At 49.8% G+C, this 14,122-nt stretch overlaps 1 protein-coding gene across 2 annotated transcripts in view; it reads right to left on the bottom strand.

Annotated features, from left to right (window-relative positions):
- Positions 1-13,544, bottom strand: part of LOC132333958 (vascular endothelial growth factor receptor kdr-like) — a 126,241-nt gene extending 112,697 nt beyond the window's left edge. The window contains exon 1 of one of the 2 annotated variants that reach the window (XM_059859565.1): positions 12,794-13,544. In XM_059859565.1, the coding sequence (XP_059715548.1) occupies positions 12,794-12,857 (64 nt within the window). In that variant the 5' untranslated portion in view covers positions 12,858-13,544. The remainder of the gene's footprint in view (positions 1-12,793) is intronic. The other variant, XM_059859566.1, reaches the window with a different exon arrangement.
- Positions 13,545-14,122: the final 578 nt, after the last annotated feature.

The following is a 14,122-nucleotide window of genomic DNA, read 5'->3' as shown; positions in this document are numbered from 1 at the left end:
GAAGGAGGAGGAGAAGAAGAAGAAGAAGAAGAAGAAGAAGAAGAAGAAGAAGAAGAAGAAGAAGAAGAAGAAGAAGAAGAAGAAGAAGAAGAAGAAGAAGAAGAAGAAGAAGAAGAAGTAGAAGAAGAAGAAGAAGAAGAAGAAGAAACAGCCTGCAAGGGACAAGGAAGAACTCAGGCTGGGTTTTGAGCCCTGGCTGGATGCTGTTCAGCTGCAGTTTTCTGCTTCTCCCCAAAAGTGTGCAGATTCCAGAACAAGTGAGCTCCTAGAAGGGGGATTTGTCCTTTGGATTCTCAACTCCAATATCCCAATATTCCCTTGAGCAGTGTGATGCCTGTAATCACCTTATTTCTACTGCTGAGAGCAGCAAGGGGCTGTTTGAGGGCTCCAAGGAGGAGGGGAAGCTCCTCCTGGGCTCCTGACAAGCCCAGGTGGCACTCCAGGCTCATTGAGCAGCTCTCCAAGAGGCACCTCCAGCGTGGGGGGATGAGAACAAACCCTCAGCCTGGAATCCTCTCACTCTGAGAGTCTCTCAGTGGGGGAATCCATCAGATCAGGGCTGGAAATTAGCTTTGCAAATTCCTCTGTGCCAGAAGAATGAGAACCAAGAGGCCTCTTGGGATGTGGCTGCAGCTGGAGTGGCTCTGCAGCAGTGCAGGTGTGGCTGTGGATGCTGTGGATATTTCACCATTCAGGAGGCTGAGGGAGGAACCACGGCAGAAGAAATTCCAGAAAAAAAAAATGCAGCTTTGCAAGGCCTGAGCATCCCTGCCAGGGATTTCTGCCAGTTCAGGCCAAGCCCAGCCCAGTCCCCAGTCCTGACCCTCACAGCCTGAAATGCCTCCCTGTCCCTGCAGCTTCAGGTGGGTTTTCCTCTGGTGGTGGGAGTGAAAGATGGAGCAAATCTGCAGCTCCTGAGCTGCTTTTTCTGTTCCAAACATTGATCTCTCCATCCCTCCAGGGAGGAAGGGAAGGACCAACCTCCCTGATTTACAGAAGGGCAGAGGCACAAAGGCAGGAAAAACCTGTGCTGCAGGGAGGAATGCAAGGCCAAAATGCACTGGAGACTGAAGGGGCACCTGCAAACTTCCTTGCAGGGCCTGAGCAAAGCACCCACACTTCAGGGAGCAGGGCTGGAATTACCCCAGCCTTCCCTTGCAGGGATTCTGGGTGCTCCTCCATGCCACCCTGAGCTGGAGTCAGTGCTGCCCTGGGGTGTTTGCCAAAGGGCAGGGGACAGAGCTGAGTCACAGCCTCACCTGAGCTCCCTGCTGCTGTGGAGCACAGCCCCAGGCCAGCAGAGCCAAACCCACAGACCTGGCCTGGTCCCTCTGCTGCCAGTGCTCCCAGTCCAGAGCATCCCTCAGTGCTCCATCACAGCTGCCCAAAGTGTTTCCACACCAGGCCTCTGCCTCTCTCTTCAAGTGTTTGGACAAAGCTCTCAGGCACAGGCTGGGATTGGTGGGGTGTCCTGTGCAGGGGCAGGAGCTGGACTGGATGATCCCTGTGGGACCCTTCCAACCCAGGACATCCTGTGGTTCTGTGATTCTCTGGTTCTGTCATTAATTCTGTGATTCTGTGATTGATTCTGTGATTCTGCAGTTCTGTGGTTCTGTAATTCTGTCATTGATTCTGTGGTTCTGTGACTCTGTGATTCTGTGACTGTGGTTCTGTGATTCTGCAGTTCTGTGATTCTGTCATTGATTCCATGGTTCTGTGATTCTGCAGCTCTGCAGTTCTGTGATTCTGTGACTCTGTGATTCTCTCGTTCTGTGATTGGTTCTGTCATTCTGTGATGTCTGCAGTTCTGCAGTTCTGCAGCTCTGCAGTTCTGTGATTCTGTGACTCTGTGATTCTGTGATTCTGCAGTTCTGTGATTCTGCAGTTCTGTGATTCTGTGATGTCTGCAGTTCTGTGATTCTGTGATTCTGCAGTTCTGTGATTCTGTGACTCTGTGATTCTGTGATTCTGCAGTTCTGTGATTCTGCAGTTCTGTGATTCTGTGATTCTCTGACTGTGTGCTCTGTGCTTCAGAGGAGCTGCCTGTCACCCAGAATGTCTAACGAGGCAGCAGCTCAAGGCAGAGGAAGGCATCAAACCAATTGATGCCTGAATTTGTGCTCCTGAGAATGCAGAGGAAGTGCAGTCCCAATGAGCTGTACCAGCACAGAAAGTTAATGTATACTCATTTGTATATCTGCCCATTGTCCAGGGGAACTCTCCACTTCCTCTGGGGATCAATAATGAATAGACCTATAAGGGAATGTTGTGGTGGCAGCAATTTCTCTTTTCCTACCATTTAACTCAGAACAATATGGAACCAAAACAACAAGGCAGCCTTTCAAAGGCTGCAGTACAATGCACCCTATAGGACACCAACCATTAAACTGGAGAGCACGAGGGAGACCTCTGCCCCGTGATGCTGAGAATTCCTCTCAGATCCTTTATCCTGAGAATTCCTTTATCATCTCCAGTGCAGAAGATCAGAGTTTGAGATACTCTCCTTACATCCCACCACGCCCAAGAGTCACTACCCTGCTTTCACTACCAGCAGATGGCAAGGGCAGAACTGAGATAAGCAAAAGAATTTAAAACAGGAAAGATGACTGAATTGGACTGCTCTGGGCTCTCTTCTCTCTCTTTAAGTCTGGTTAGCTTAGCTCTGAGTTGAAGGAGACTTCTGGTGACACCAGATGTATTGGTCAGCCTGGAATTAAAGAATCAGCAGCCCAAAGAAAAGGCTCTGCAAGGCTTTAGGCTCATGAGTGATGCAGGTGAAGTGTTTATCCTGAGCCACGCCAGTGATGGCATCAGTGATGTATCAATATTGTCTGTCATTGCTATTCCAGGGATGCAAAATGAAAGAGTTTGCACTCTATCACAAACATCCAGAACCTGCAACAGCAATCCCAGAGTCACTGGACAAAGGCTTTGGTGCTTGCCTCGTGCAGAGTGGGCAGTGCTGGACCCTGGATTAAAGATTACACTTGGCACAGGTAGGCAGAGAGGGAGAAGCTCAAAGTTGCACTGCTCAGAGCCAGAGCACAAATCCAGGTAGTATTTCAAAGCCTACATTAATTTTAAAGTAGAAAGATATTGCAGAGTGGAAGGGCAAATGGCCTTGAACAGCAGCTGTGCCAGCAATCCTCCATGGAAATCAAAACCAGCTCAGCTTCAGCTTCTCCACTATTCTCACTTTGAGCACAGAATTTTCATCTCTACTGCCCTGATTTTCTCCTGAGTGCTGGACAGGCTTGGCAAATGAAAAGTGAGATTTATACCCAGACAAAACTCCTGTCCTCTTCTTTTGTCCTTCTGCCAGAAACCCACCAGAAAACCAAAGGTTCTGTCCTGGAGAAGGTTAAAACAAATTTGGCACATATTCCTGGGATGGGAGAAGGAAAACCTTTCTCTAGGGAGCATCAGCCTGTGCTTGTAGACCTGTGGGATGTCGTGGTGCCTGTCTGGGGAGCCTGCCCTGGCAGATATTGTGCACCAGCTCTGGCACCCACAGAGCATTAGGAAATAAGGCTGGTAGTTGATTTTTTATAGCAATATAACCACCATAGCTGTGCACAAAGTCCCAGAGAGAGCAACCTCAGTAAGCAGTGATGCCTTGTGGAGGCTGCTCTAGAGCAGAGGCTGGGCAGAGCTGAAGAATAAAGCAGGGATTTATTAGGAGGCCTCCATGGATGCACCTTGGGCAGCACAAGAGCCCAGCCAGGGCTGCACCCAGGATGAACCAAAATGGTCACAAAAATCCCTGACTGCTCACAGGGGCTCTCACTTTGATCAGTTCTGCTCCATTTGCATGTTGGAGTTCATTGTCCCATTCCAGCTTTAGCCCATCCAGTCCCATCCTTCTTGTTTTTCTCTGTCAGCCCACGGGGTTTGTGCTCTTGGGCTGAGATTTGGATCATTTGTCCTTGGTCCCAGCTAGAGCAGGAATTGTTTTGTCTCCCTGCTCTGTGCAGAGCTCACCATCCCATAATATGAAGCCCAGACTCACACACTAAAGCAGCTCAGAAACTGAAAATAGAAAAGCTCAGACCTGAGGCATCACTAGAAGAAGGCTTCAGGACTTCATGATTTATCAAAGCAAACCAATAATGGCATTTTACCAAGTGAGTCTGAGTGTTACTTTTCAAATACAAAGTAGACAACAATTAAAAAGGCAAAATGGCTGATTTATACAAGAGATCAGAATAGAAAAAACAGATCAGAACAATCCCATAGGAATAATAAAGAGAAATCAGCCTTGTAAACAATGGCAGAATTCCTGATGGAACTGTTTGGGGCTGGATGGGGGAACCTCTGACAAGCCCTGCTCAGCAGCTCCTGTTTTCCTGAATCCCCCTTCCCAGGGAGTCCCTCCATCCCAGGAACTGTCCCAGCTGGGTCTTTCCTTTCACCCTGCACTTTTCTCATCTGAGCAGGGCTTCTCTTGCCCAAGCTGACCCAGAGAACTGAGCTCATGTCTGTTTGCCTGCTTGGGAAAGCCAGGAGAAAACATCCCAAACGTGAGAACAGCACAGCCACTCCAAAGCTGTAAATCCATCACTCTGCAGGCTTGCTTTATCTCCTTGCTGATGGAGCAGGGGATGAAGCAATAAAACTGTTCACAGAATCATCAGTGCCTTCGTGGTAACACCTGGCCTTGCCTTCCCAGAGGTGCCATTATCCTTGGAAAAGGCCCCTCTGGGTGGGATGAGCTGGGCCAAACCCAAAATGAGCTGGACCAAGAGCAGGGAGCTGCCAGGCTCTGCCCCAGGCAGTCCCTCCTGCCACACTCTGCTCCCTCCATGCTGACACAGGATTTAGGGATTCATCCCTCTCACTGGGAATTCCTATTGAGCCAAACCCTTCTGCTCTGTCCTTACTCCACAGAAAACCTGCCCAGACTAAAGGGAAGTTGTTAAAAGCATGGGAGTCTCCAGGACTGAGCAGAAGAGGATCTGTGCAGCCAAATAAATGGGAGGGACAGCAGGAAGGGTTCTTGTGCTGCCTCACACAACTGGGGGCTGCTGCAGGCTCAGGCACACTCTGGCTTTCCTTCACCCCTGGAAAAGAAGCAGGTTATTTTGCTTTCTCACAGTGAAGCAAATCAAGACTTTTCCAGAAAGATGAGTAAGATCTCTGCCTTTATAAAACATGCAGTGAGGGAGCAGCTTTTAGTCTGCCTTTTTTCCCCTCAGATTCCACCACAAAATGTGTAAACAGCCAGAAGAGAAGAAATGTTCTGAGCCATACAATGGACAATTCAAAGACAGGCTATTGTCTTCAGCCAAGCACAGCCTTAAACCTGTGTGTGTGAGAGGCAAAGCTCGTCCCGAGTGTGTAAACATGAAAATAACTCAGACATGATCCATTTCCAGAGAAAAAATGTGGCAGGCCAAAAGGTTACCTGATTCTCTGTGCTTTACACTGTGTAATAGCTTAAATTGTGTTTTAAAGGTCCTCAGGCTGACATCATTGTTTACATTGACTTGAATCATTCTTTAATTGTAACAAAGCCCTTCCAAGCAGGCGAGCTCAGTGCTGCTGTGTCATGCAGAGAGAGCTGACACCACTGCCTTGCCTCATGCACATCCAGAAAGGGCTGGGAAAGGGATCTTGGGTCAGAAACAGAGCTGGGAAAGGGATCTTGGGTCAGAAACAGAGCTGGGAAAGGGATCCTGGGTCAGAAACAGAGCTGGGAAAGGGATCTTGGGTCAGAAACAGAGCTGGGGAAAGCATTTCTCCCCACACCTGGGTTCTGCATTATTCTTTCTCCTGGTGCTCCTCCTGGGTGAGGAAGCAAAGCAGTGGAAGCTCCAGAAATCCTTTCCCTTCTGTCTGTAAATCATCACTCACTGAGGAGTGAACAGCAGTGGTGCCCTTCCCAAGGGAGGGGGATGGCCCAGGACCCAGTGGGGCACCTGTGGCATTTGTTGTTCTGCAAGGAAAGGCAGAGAGACCTGGAGTTGTGCAGCAGGAGCTCCCCAGAACTTTACTTCCCTCCTTCCAGCACCTCCCTGCTCCAAAGGGCTCTGGGCAAGCTCTTCCAGGCTTCCCCTGCTCCTGGAAGCAGGATTGCCCCCACCAAGGGCTTCCAAGTGCTACTGTGGGATGTGTGTGATGGCTCCTGGGGGAGCTGCTCCTGGCAGCTGCATCAGGGAGAGGAGAAGCAGAGGGGAAAATCACATTTTACAGCTCTTGGGGGACTCTCTGTAGGAGGTGTCTGCACATTAAAGGTCTGAAACGCCAACCCCTGCACTACCCAGCCCTAAAATCAGGGAAATGCAGGCTCAGGAGCAGCTTCCAGGATGATCCCTATTGCTACAGAGCCCTTTTCAGTAGCTGAGAGGGAATTGAGGAGGAGGCTCTGGGCAGCCCCACACTCCCATCCCCACTGCAGCTTCTGGGCACGGGGAGGAAATTGCTTTGAGTCCTGAACGAGTTTATTCAGCCCTGATTTCAGCTGCTGAGCTCTGCATGACAAGCAAACAGGATGAACAGCTCCCAGCTCAGCTGTGGGTGTGTGGGGGGGGTACCCCTGTGAGCAATCCCATTTTCCTCAGGGCTGCAGGGGAATGGCCAAAGCAGCCCCGTGCTGCTTGCTGCTTTTCCTGCGAGCTGACCCCGCTGGATCCGTGAGGAAGAATTCCAGGTGAGCAATTTCTGAGCTGGGGGCTCTAAGGAAGCAAACATTTTGGCCGAGGTGGTTTGGATTCGTGGTGATTTTGTAAAAATGGAACAGGTAATGACAGGGTCAGGCTTCCTTGACCCTCAAATCAAGAACAATCCCAGCAGGGCTGAAAACTCCCCTCTCCACTTCCTTGGCAATCACGTTCCCACAGTTCAGAAAAACACAGGAAGATCTAAGGAAACCTATGTGGAAATGAAGAAGACAAAGGCAAGTGATCTGAAAATAGAAGGCTGCTCCATATATTTCCTTTACATTCTGGGCCTCAGTTTGGGTTTTGGCTGAATTTTGAAACTTTGAGGGCCACGTGCTCGTGCCATTCCCTGCAGGGCACAAAGGAAAACTTGGCTTTCTCAGACTTCCATCATTTGCAGGGTTAGATGAGATTCTTTCCTTGTTGCTCAGTCAAGGACTCAGTGCTGAAACTTCCCCACTCAGAGCCAAAACAAAAGCCTTGGTCACGCACACCCCATGTTTGAGATGTGACCCCTCCTGCTTTTCCAGGTGCTGGGGGAACTTGCAAAAATTATTTCTTGTAAAAATTCAGTGCAGCAGGAACACAAAGAGCTGGCAGAAAACAAGAGAGTCAGCTGCAGGACTCAAGCAATCCCACTTTGGTTTTTTCAGTAATCTCTGCTCCAGGAAGAATTATAAAGGCAAAATTCATTTTGGGACAGAGAAGAGACTGTGCAGACCCCTGGTGTGGAAGGGGTGGGAAATTCCTCTTGGCTTCTCCTAATGTAAAAATTCAAGGAATCCTGAGCCCTGAGGGGAGTTTAGGAGACATACAGGAAAGGGGGGAGAGCAGGAGAGGGATGTAGGATGTAGTGGGGACAAAAAGTATGTGCTGAAAAGTCAGACTAATCCAAGGGCTTGGGGACAGGGTATTGGAGTGACTCATGAAGATGTGCATGGACTCACTCACTCTCCATCATAAAACAGTTCCTGGATTGCTCCCTGCCCACCAGAGAGCAAAGCTGTGTTCCAGAGGTGAGGGACAGAAGTTAGCAGTTCACAGGGCAGCAGCTCTGTGCCAATCCCTGCTCCCATTCCCACAGCCTTTGGAAGCGTGTCCAGCACTGGCAGGGAGGAATTTCCCCAAAATGGGCACCCATCAGTTCTGCTCCTCACAGCCTCAGGGGGTCTGGCTGATCCTGATCCTCCCTCCTTCCCCACTGGAGGAAGCAGCTCCTGGCTGAGCCTCTGAGCTCACAGCTCGTGCAGAAACCTTGGTTCCTGTGATTTGTGCTGATCCTGCCCTGCTCCTGATGAGTGCCAGCTCTGCTCCTGGAGTCCTGCTCCCTGGGGCAAGCCTTCTATTAAATGCCATTTCCAGATAAAAACATTGTCTGGAGGTTTTGGCAGCTTCGACTCTTTTCCCTGTGGCCTTAAAAAGAAAAATTAAAGAGGTGCCTAATGGGGAGCTCAGTTCTCTATTACACACACCTTACCCAGCTTTTTTTGGGCAGCCAGTTGTCCTGGGGGCTGTGACTGAGGAGGGCCTGGATGGGAATGTCCCGTGGGCACTCAGAGCCCTCGTGTCCTGCCAGCCAGCAGAGCTGCTTTCTGCAGGAAGGCACCAGGACACATCTATTGCAATCCTAGCTGCTGTTCAGATACCCCAATATCCCTTAATTATTTCCACCCCTAATTCCCATTCCAGTGACATCAGGCTGGTTTGGAGGAAAAAGGAAAGGTGGATCAGAGGAAGTTCCAGGGTGAGCAGGGGAAGCTCAGTGGGGCTGTGCTCCAGGGTGCTCCTTGTGCTCACTCTCAAAGTCCAACGCTGCCTCCTGGAAACCTCCTGGGTACCTTTAAAAAATCCAGGTGGCTGCTGCTGCCCCCAAAACTCTCCTGAGAGCATCTTCTTTGTGCCTCCTGTCCTTTTTCTGGGGCCCAAGTGACCCTTCCTGCATCACACCCTGCAGATGTCTGTGGAGGGACCAGATGTGAATCATCCCTCCATAGCTATGGGACAGACCAGGTCTACACCCTCCTCCAAACTGCTCTGCTAATCTGGGAGACAAAGCCCCAAAAACTGAGATCACCTTCCCCTGCTGTGCCTGAGGAATCTCCTGTGGGACTTGAAACCTTTTGCTTGTGTGCATAAACTTATTAAACATATATATATTCCATGATGATGATGATGATGATTATTATTATCATCATCATCATCATCATCATTATATCAATCATCATCATTATATTTACCATTAATCAATATAATAACATATTATATATTGCATATAATATATATTATAATATATATAATATATAACATATATAGTCTATATTCTATTATATATTCTGTTATATATAATATATAATATGTTATACATAATACATAATATATAATACATAATGTATATATTATATTATACATTATACATTATACATTATACATAATATATAACACATAATGTATAGTATATAATAGATAATATATATTATATATTATATAATTTATATTATATAATATATATTATATATTATATATTATATATTGTATATTATATATTATATATTGTATAATATATATTATATTATTTTTACTATTCTATTCTATTATGAACAACATAAGCATTCAGCCCAATCTGAGACATTAATTCAAAGTGCAGTAGATTGAGCTCTCACTTTGCACAAATAATTTATCATAAAATGAACAATCCAGGGGATGGGTGAAAGGGCAGAAATGACCCAAATGGACCCCGTTGCTCTTACACAAAGCAGACCAATGCCCACAGATAAATTTTTTGTGCAAGTTTTAAAGAAAATGCTGCAAGTTCTTACAGCAGAAACCTTCAGCAAACAATCTGGTTCATTTTCTCAGTGTTCTTTTGGGTACAATGCAGTTTTTTAGAAGTTCAGGGAGTATTCAGAAATACTTGACATTTTTTGCCTTGCCTTAAATGGCTGAATTTGTATAAAGAGATTTCCAGTTGGTTTCGAATGTGGCAGCTTCAGCAGGAGGCTCATATATCACCAGCCTAAAAAAGGCTCCTCTGCTTTTTATAACATTTTCCCACAGTAAAGCAAATGTTTGGGAATAACACCAGTTAGGACACACATTTTTGGGAAAAACAACCCCTCTGCCCTGGCACAGCCACACTCATCCTGCTGCACTCTAGGACCATCCTGGCTGGAAAACCAGGAGCAATCTGAGCTCCTGAAGCTTTTATCTCCTGATCCGTGGCTTAATTGAAATCTCTGTGTTAACAAGCTTCATTGCCCATCCAGTATAATCAATTTGTAGAAGACATTGCAAAATTAAACAACAACAAAAAAATCAATTTCAAACATGCTTCATTTCAAAGCCATCGGGCCAGACCCGATTTTTATTCTTCAATCTTTAATAATTTCCAGTGTTAAATCACTGAAATGGCTGAGTTTATTCCAATACCCAAAAAGTGCCTTGGATTGCTCAGATATTAAAAACCACCTGGTGATCATGTCAGCAGGTAAAAGACACTGAACTTTTCGTGCACAATTTAAGGTGTAAGAATTTCTTTGCAGATTGTTTTTGCAAGGGCTGGTTATGAACCACCCCACTCCACTCCTCAGACCTGTGCCAGCTGTTGCACCTGCACCTTCCTTCAATCAGTGCTCATTTCTGAGCAGCAAGACCCCAACCAGTGCTCTGAGGAGCTGAGAAGAAGCTGAGCAATGAGCAAAGGAAAGTGGAAATTTAATGATGCTCAGGGAACTAAATGAGGCAATTTAAAGGTGAATTTAGAGCTGTATTTTAGGATAAGGTGGGAAATCACTGTTATGATGCTTGTATGGTCTCTTCCCCCTACTGAAAGCAACAAATAAGCCAGGAATTTTCCAAAGGAGACCTGGATAAATGTAATGGCCAGAATTTCATCAATTTCATTTCTGGGGATGAACTTGGAGGGAAAAGTGGCTGAGGAGTGGATGCCTTGGTGCTGAGCAGCTTTCACACTCGTAGGGCTTTCCCTCTGTCTGCATTGCTGATGGAATTGTTTGGGTTGGAATCAGAGTCAGCCTCCTCAGCACAGCCCTGCCTAACTTTGGCCCCAGAGATCCCAGGGAAGGTTTAACTGCACTGAGGGGTAAATCCAGGCTTTGGGAGGTGGAGAAGAGCTTCACTGAGCTCGGGGCTGCAGAGGAACCTTGAGGGCAAGGTGGTGAGGAGCTGACTCCTCAGTAACACCAGTGCCATCCCAAATCCTCAGCCCTCCTGGCCCTGTTTCCCCCTGGCTTCCAGCCCAAGGAGGGCACCCAGAGGCTGTGCTGATGTTTTATCTCTTCCTCAAGATGAGCCAAGCTCCTGACATCCACAGGGCTGCTCCAGGTCCCTCACCAGCCCGCACCTCTGGGCACAGGGATGTTCCCTGCCTCCCTCCCTCTGCCACAGAACACAGACTTTGCCTTCTCTTGGCCTCCTCCGTGCCTGGCATTGATGGCAAAAGGAATCTGGACCAAATTCCAAGGTTATTGGGGCCGAAATGATTAGGAAAGGAACCTGGTGAGGAAGGACCTGAGCAGCCCTGAAATGTGAGCACCATCTCCAGCCAGGATTTTCCCCCTGGACTCCCTGTACTCCACTTCACCCTGAGCCTCAGGAACACTTGGGCACACCACGTTTTCTTCCATGTCCCAATCCCTCTTTATTATCCCTCTGATCCACCAAATCCTGTGGTGATTTGTGCCTCTGAAATCCACACTGGATTTTCCAGACTGTGCAGAGGTTGGAGCTCCCAAGGCACGCAGCTGGCTGCTGCTGCACGTGTCAGCCATCTGGAGCACAGCTCAGGAATCCTCCCAGGGCTGCTCCAGGTGCTGCCCAAGATGTGGGCACTGCTGGCTGACCTGGCACAGGACAGATTCCCTGGGACACCATGGATCCTCCTGCTGCAGGGGCTCCTTGCCACCTGCCAGGTTTGCTGCTTCAGCTTTTCCTGGAAAAGCTGGACAAGCCCTTGGGAACACAACCTCAGGCTTAGTTTTTTATTCTGCAGGTAACTGTGGGGAGGATGTGAAATTCCCCAGGGTTTGTGCCTGCCAATCAGTCCCTTTCTGCAGGAGGAATACATTAAATGCCTAAATGAATCCAAGAAAATCAAGGACAGTGATGCTCCACAGTGTTTCCAGAAGCTATCCACTTAGCTATGAAAATATAATATGCTGAAGAACAACAGCCTCGTGCTGTGCAATACATCCACTACCCAAAATAAAAGAAAAAGTCCTTTCTGTCAGAAGGAATTCCCCAATAAACAAGAGCCCATCTCCCTTACACAATTTGCAGCGTCATGAATGAATAGCTCAGTAATCCAGCAAAATCCTCATGCTTAATGAGATAATGAAAAGTCATACAGCAGATGGAAAAGCTCTCCCAAATCTCATTAACCTGCCTCTTGGCTTTTCTGATAGCAGCAAAAATTGGGAATAAATCCGGGGGGACGGGGAGTTTGCTGCAAAGGAAAATGAGTTTTGCAGAGCAGGGGATCTAACCTGGCACCTGGGCTGAGGAGGGGAAGGCAGTGAAGAAGCACCACGTGTACAGAAATTGAAATATCAAAGAACCGATATTCAAAATTTGAAATCTCCAAGAATCAGAACTGGAATGTCAGAGAGAATGCCCGTGATGTCTGTGCCCACAGCTCCAGCATGAGCCCAGGACAGCGGGACAGCCCAGGTGCTCCCAGACAGCTCCTCCTTTGAAAGCCTCAGCTCTGCCTCGAGCGATCAAACCCAGCCAGGAACCCTCCCGCATCGAGGGGAGAAAGCCACAATTCGGTGAACACTCAAAGTCGCTATTTCTAATCAAGCGGCCAAACCTCGCGGGGGAACACCCGTTAAAATCTGACCTTGGTGTGCGACACTTTCGAGGAGGTTTAGTTTTTTCACCTCTATTTCCAAAGATCAGTTTTAACGGAGGTGCGAACCCTGAGGCTTTGGGGACAGCGCGGTGACACCTGCCCGCTGGCACCGGCGCTCTCAGGTGGGTGACACCTCCCGGGGCAGCCGGAGGAGCACAAAAAGCGGGGAAAAGCTCAATAAAGCATCACGGAGCGCTCTCCGGAGGCCCCCGAGGGACGGCCCCGCTCCGGGCCGGGGCAGCCCCCGCGGGCGGGCGGCTCTTACCGTGCAGCAGCAGCAGCCCCTGCAGGGCACACACGGCCAGGAGGGCGCTGGCCCGGGGCAGCATCCCGGGGCCGGTCCCGCTGCGGGTCCCGAGGCAGCCGAGCCCGCTGGAGAAGTTTTCCTCCGCGGCGGAGATTGGAGAAAGGACGGGAAGAACGAGGCGCGCAGGAGTTCCCACTTGTTGATCCCAGTTAAATTGTCCTTTCCATTCACCGCTGCATCCTGGGGCTGCGGGTTGTGTTTGCCTTCCCTTCTTCCCGAGGTTCTCGGTTTTTTCCTTCGCCCCCTTTCCGCAATCACCTTATTCCTTCTTTCCCCCGTTTCTCGGATCCCAGCGGTGTCCGGGGGGAACCTTGCTGTGCCTCGGAAGCCTCCCCAGCCCTCCTGGCTGGCGCAGAGTCACTCGAGGGGCGAGAAAGCAAAGCAAAAACACCAGGAAAAGTTTGGCAAAAACTTTCCCGCACTCGCTGCTGGCGGCTGCTCGCGCAGCGCGGAGTTTGGATAAGGTGGCAGAGCCTCCTCTGAGATGGGCTCCTCCAGGGAGGTGCAGGTGCCGGCGGGAAGGACAGATCTCCCGGCAGGACAGGAGCAGGGGGAGCTGCCCGGAGCCCACCTGGCTCTACCTGCCCGGGGACACCTGCCCGGGGCGGGCAGCGGGCGGGCGGCGGGGCCGGGGCATGGCCGGAGCCCTGGCTCTGTCTCTGCCTGTCCCCCTCCCCTCCGCCTCGCCGGGGCTTTCGCAGGGAAGTTTGATGCGAGCCCGAGATTCTTTATAGGGACAGGAAAAAAAAAAAAAAAGGAGGAAGGAGAGACGTCACCAGCCGAGGCGAGGGGACTTCACTCTCTCTCCCTCCCTGTCATTTCACAGAGCTCCTGGGTTTCCTGTTGCTGCTGCCTGAGATGGGGCAAAGAAGGGAATTCCAGCTGCTTGCCGGCATCGCCCGTCCCTGCAAAGCGGGAGTTCGGGGGATCAGGTGGCAGCGCCTTCCCCCGGGGGCACAGAGGTGGCGTGCGCCAGGCTGCGGTGCCCTCGGGCTGGGGAACACCGGGGAGGGGACAGACGGCACCTGAGGAGCGGGCTGTCCCCTGCAGGAGCCGCTCTCTGGGCCCCTTCACCCGGAGGTCAGCAGTCTGGGCTCTGGGTGCTGCTCACCGTGCCCTGCTGGGATGCCACCCGCACCCTCCGTTGCTCTTGGGGCACGGAGAACATCCCGCCTTTGCGTCGGGTGTTCCAGGGAATCCCGGTGATGTTATTTGTATTACCCGGCTGCCCCCTGACCCCTCACGGGTTTCTCACCTGGGCGTTATCTCCAGCTCCACCCACACATC

Source organism: Haemorhous mexicanus, chromosome 14 (genome assembly GCF_027477595.1).
Source record: "Haemorhous mexicanus isolate bHaeMex1 chromosome 14, bHaeMex1.pri, whole genome shotgun sequence".
NCBI lineage: Eukaryota > Metazoa > Chordata > Aves > Passeriformes > Fringillidae > Haemorhous > Haemorhous mexicanus.
The sequence above is the reverse complement of the archived record's forward strand: the minus strand, read 5'-3'. Positions and strand labels throughout refer to the sequence as shown.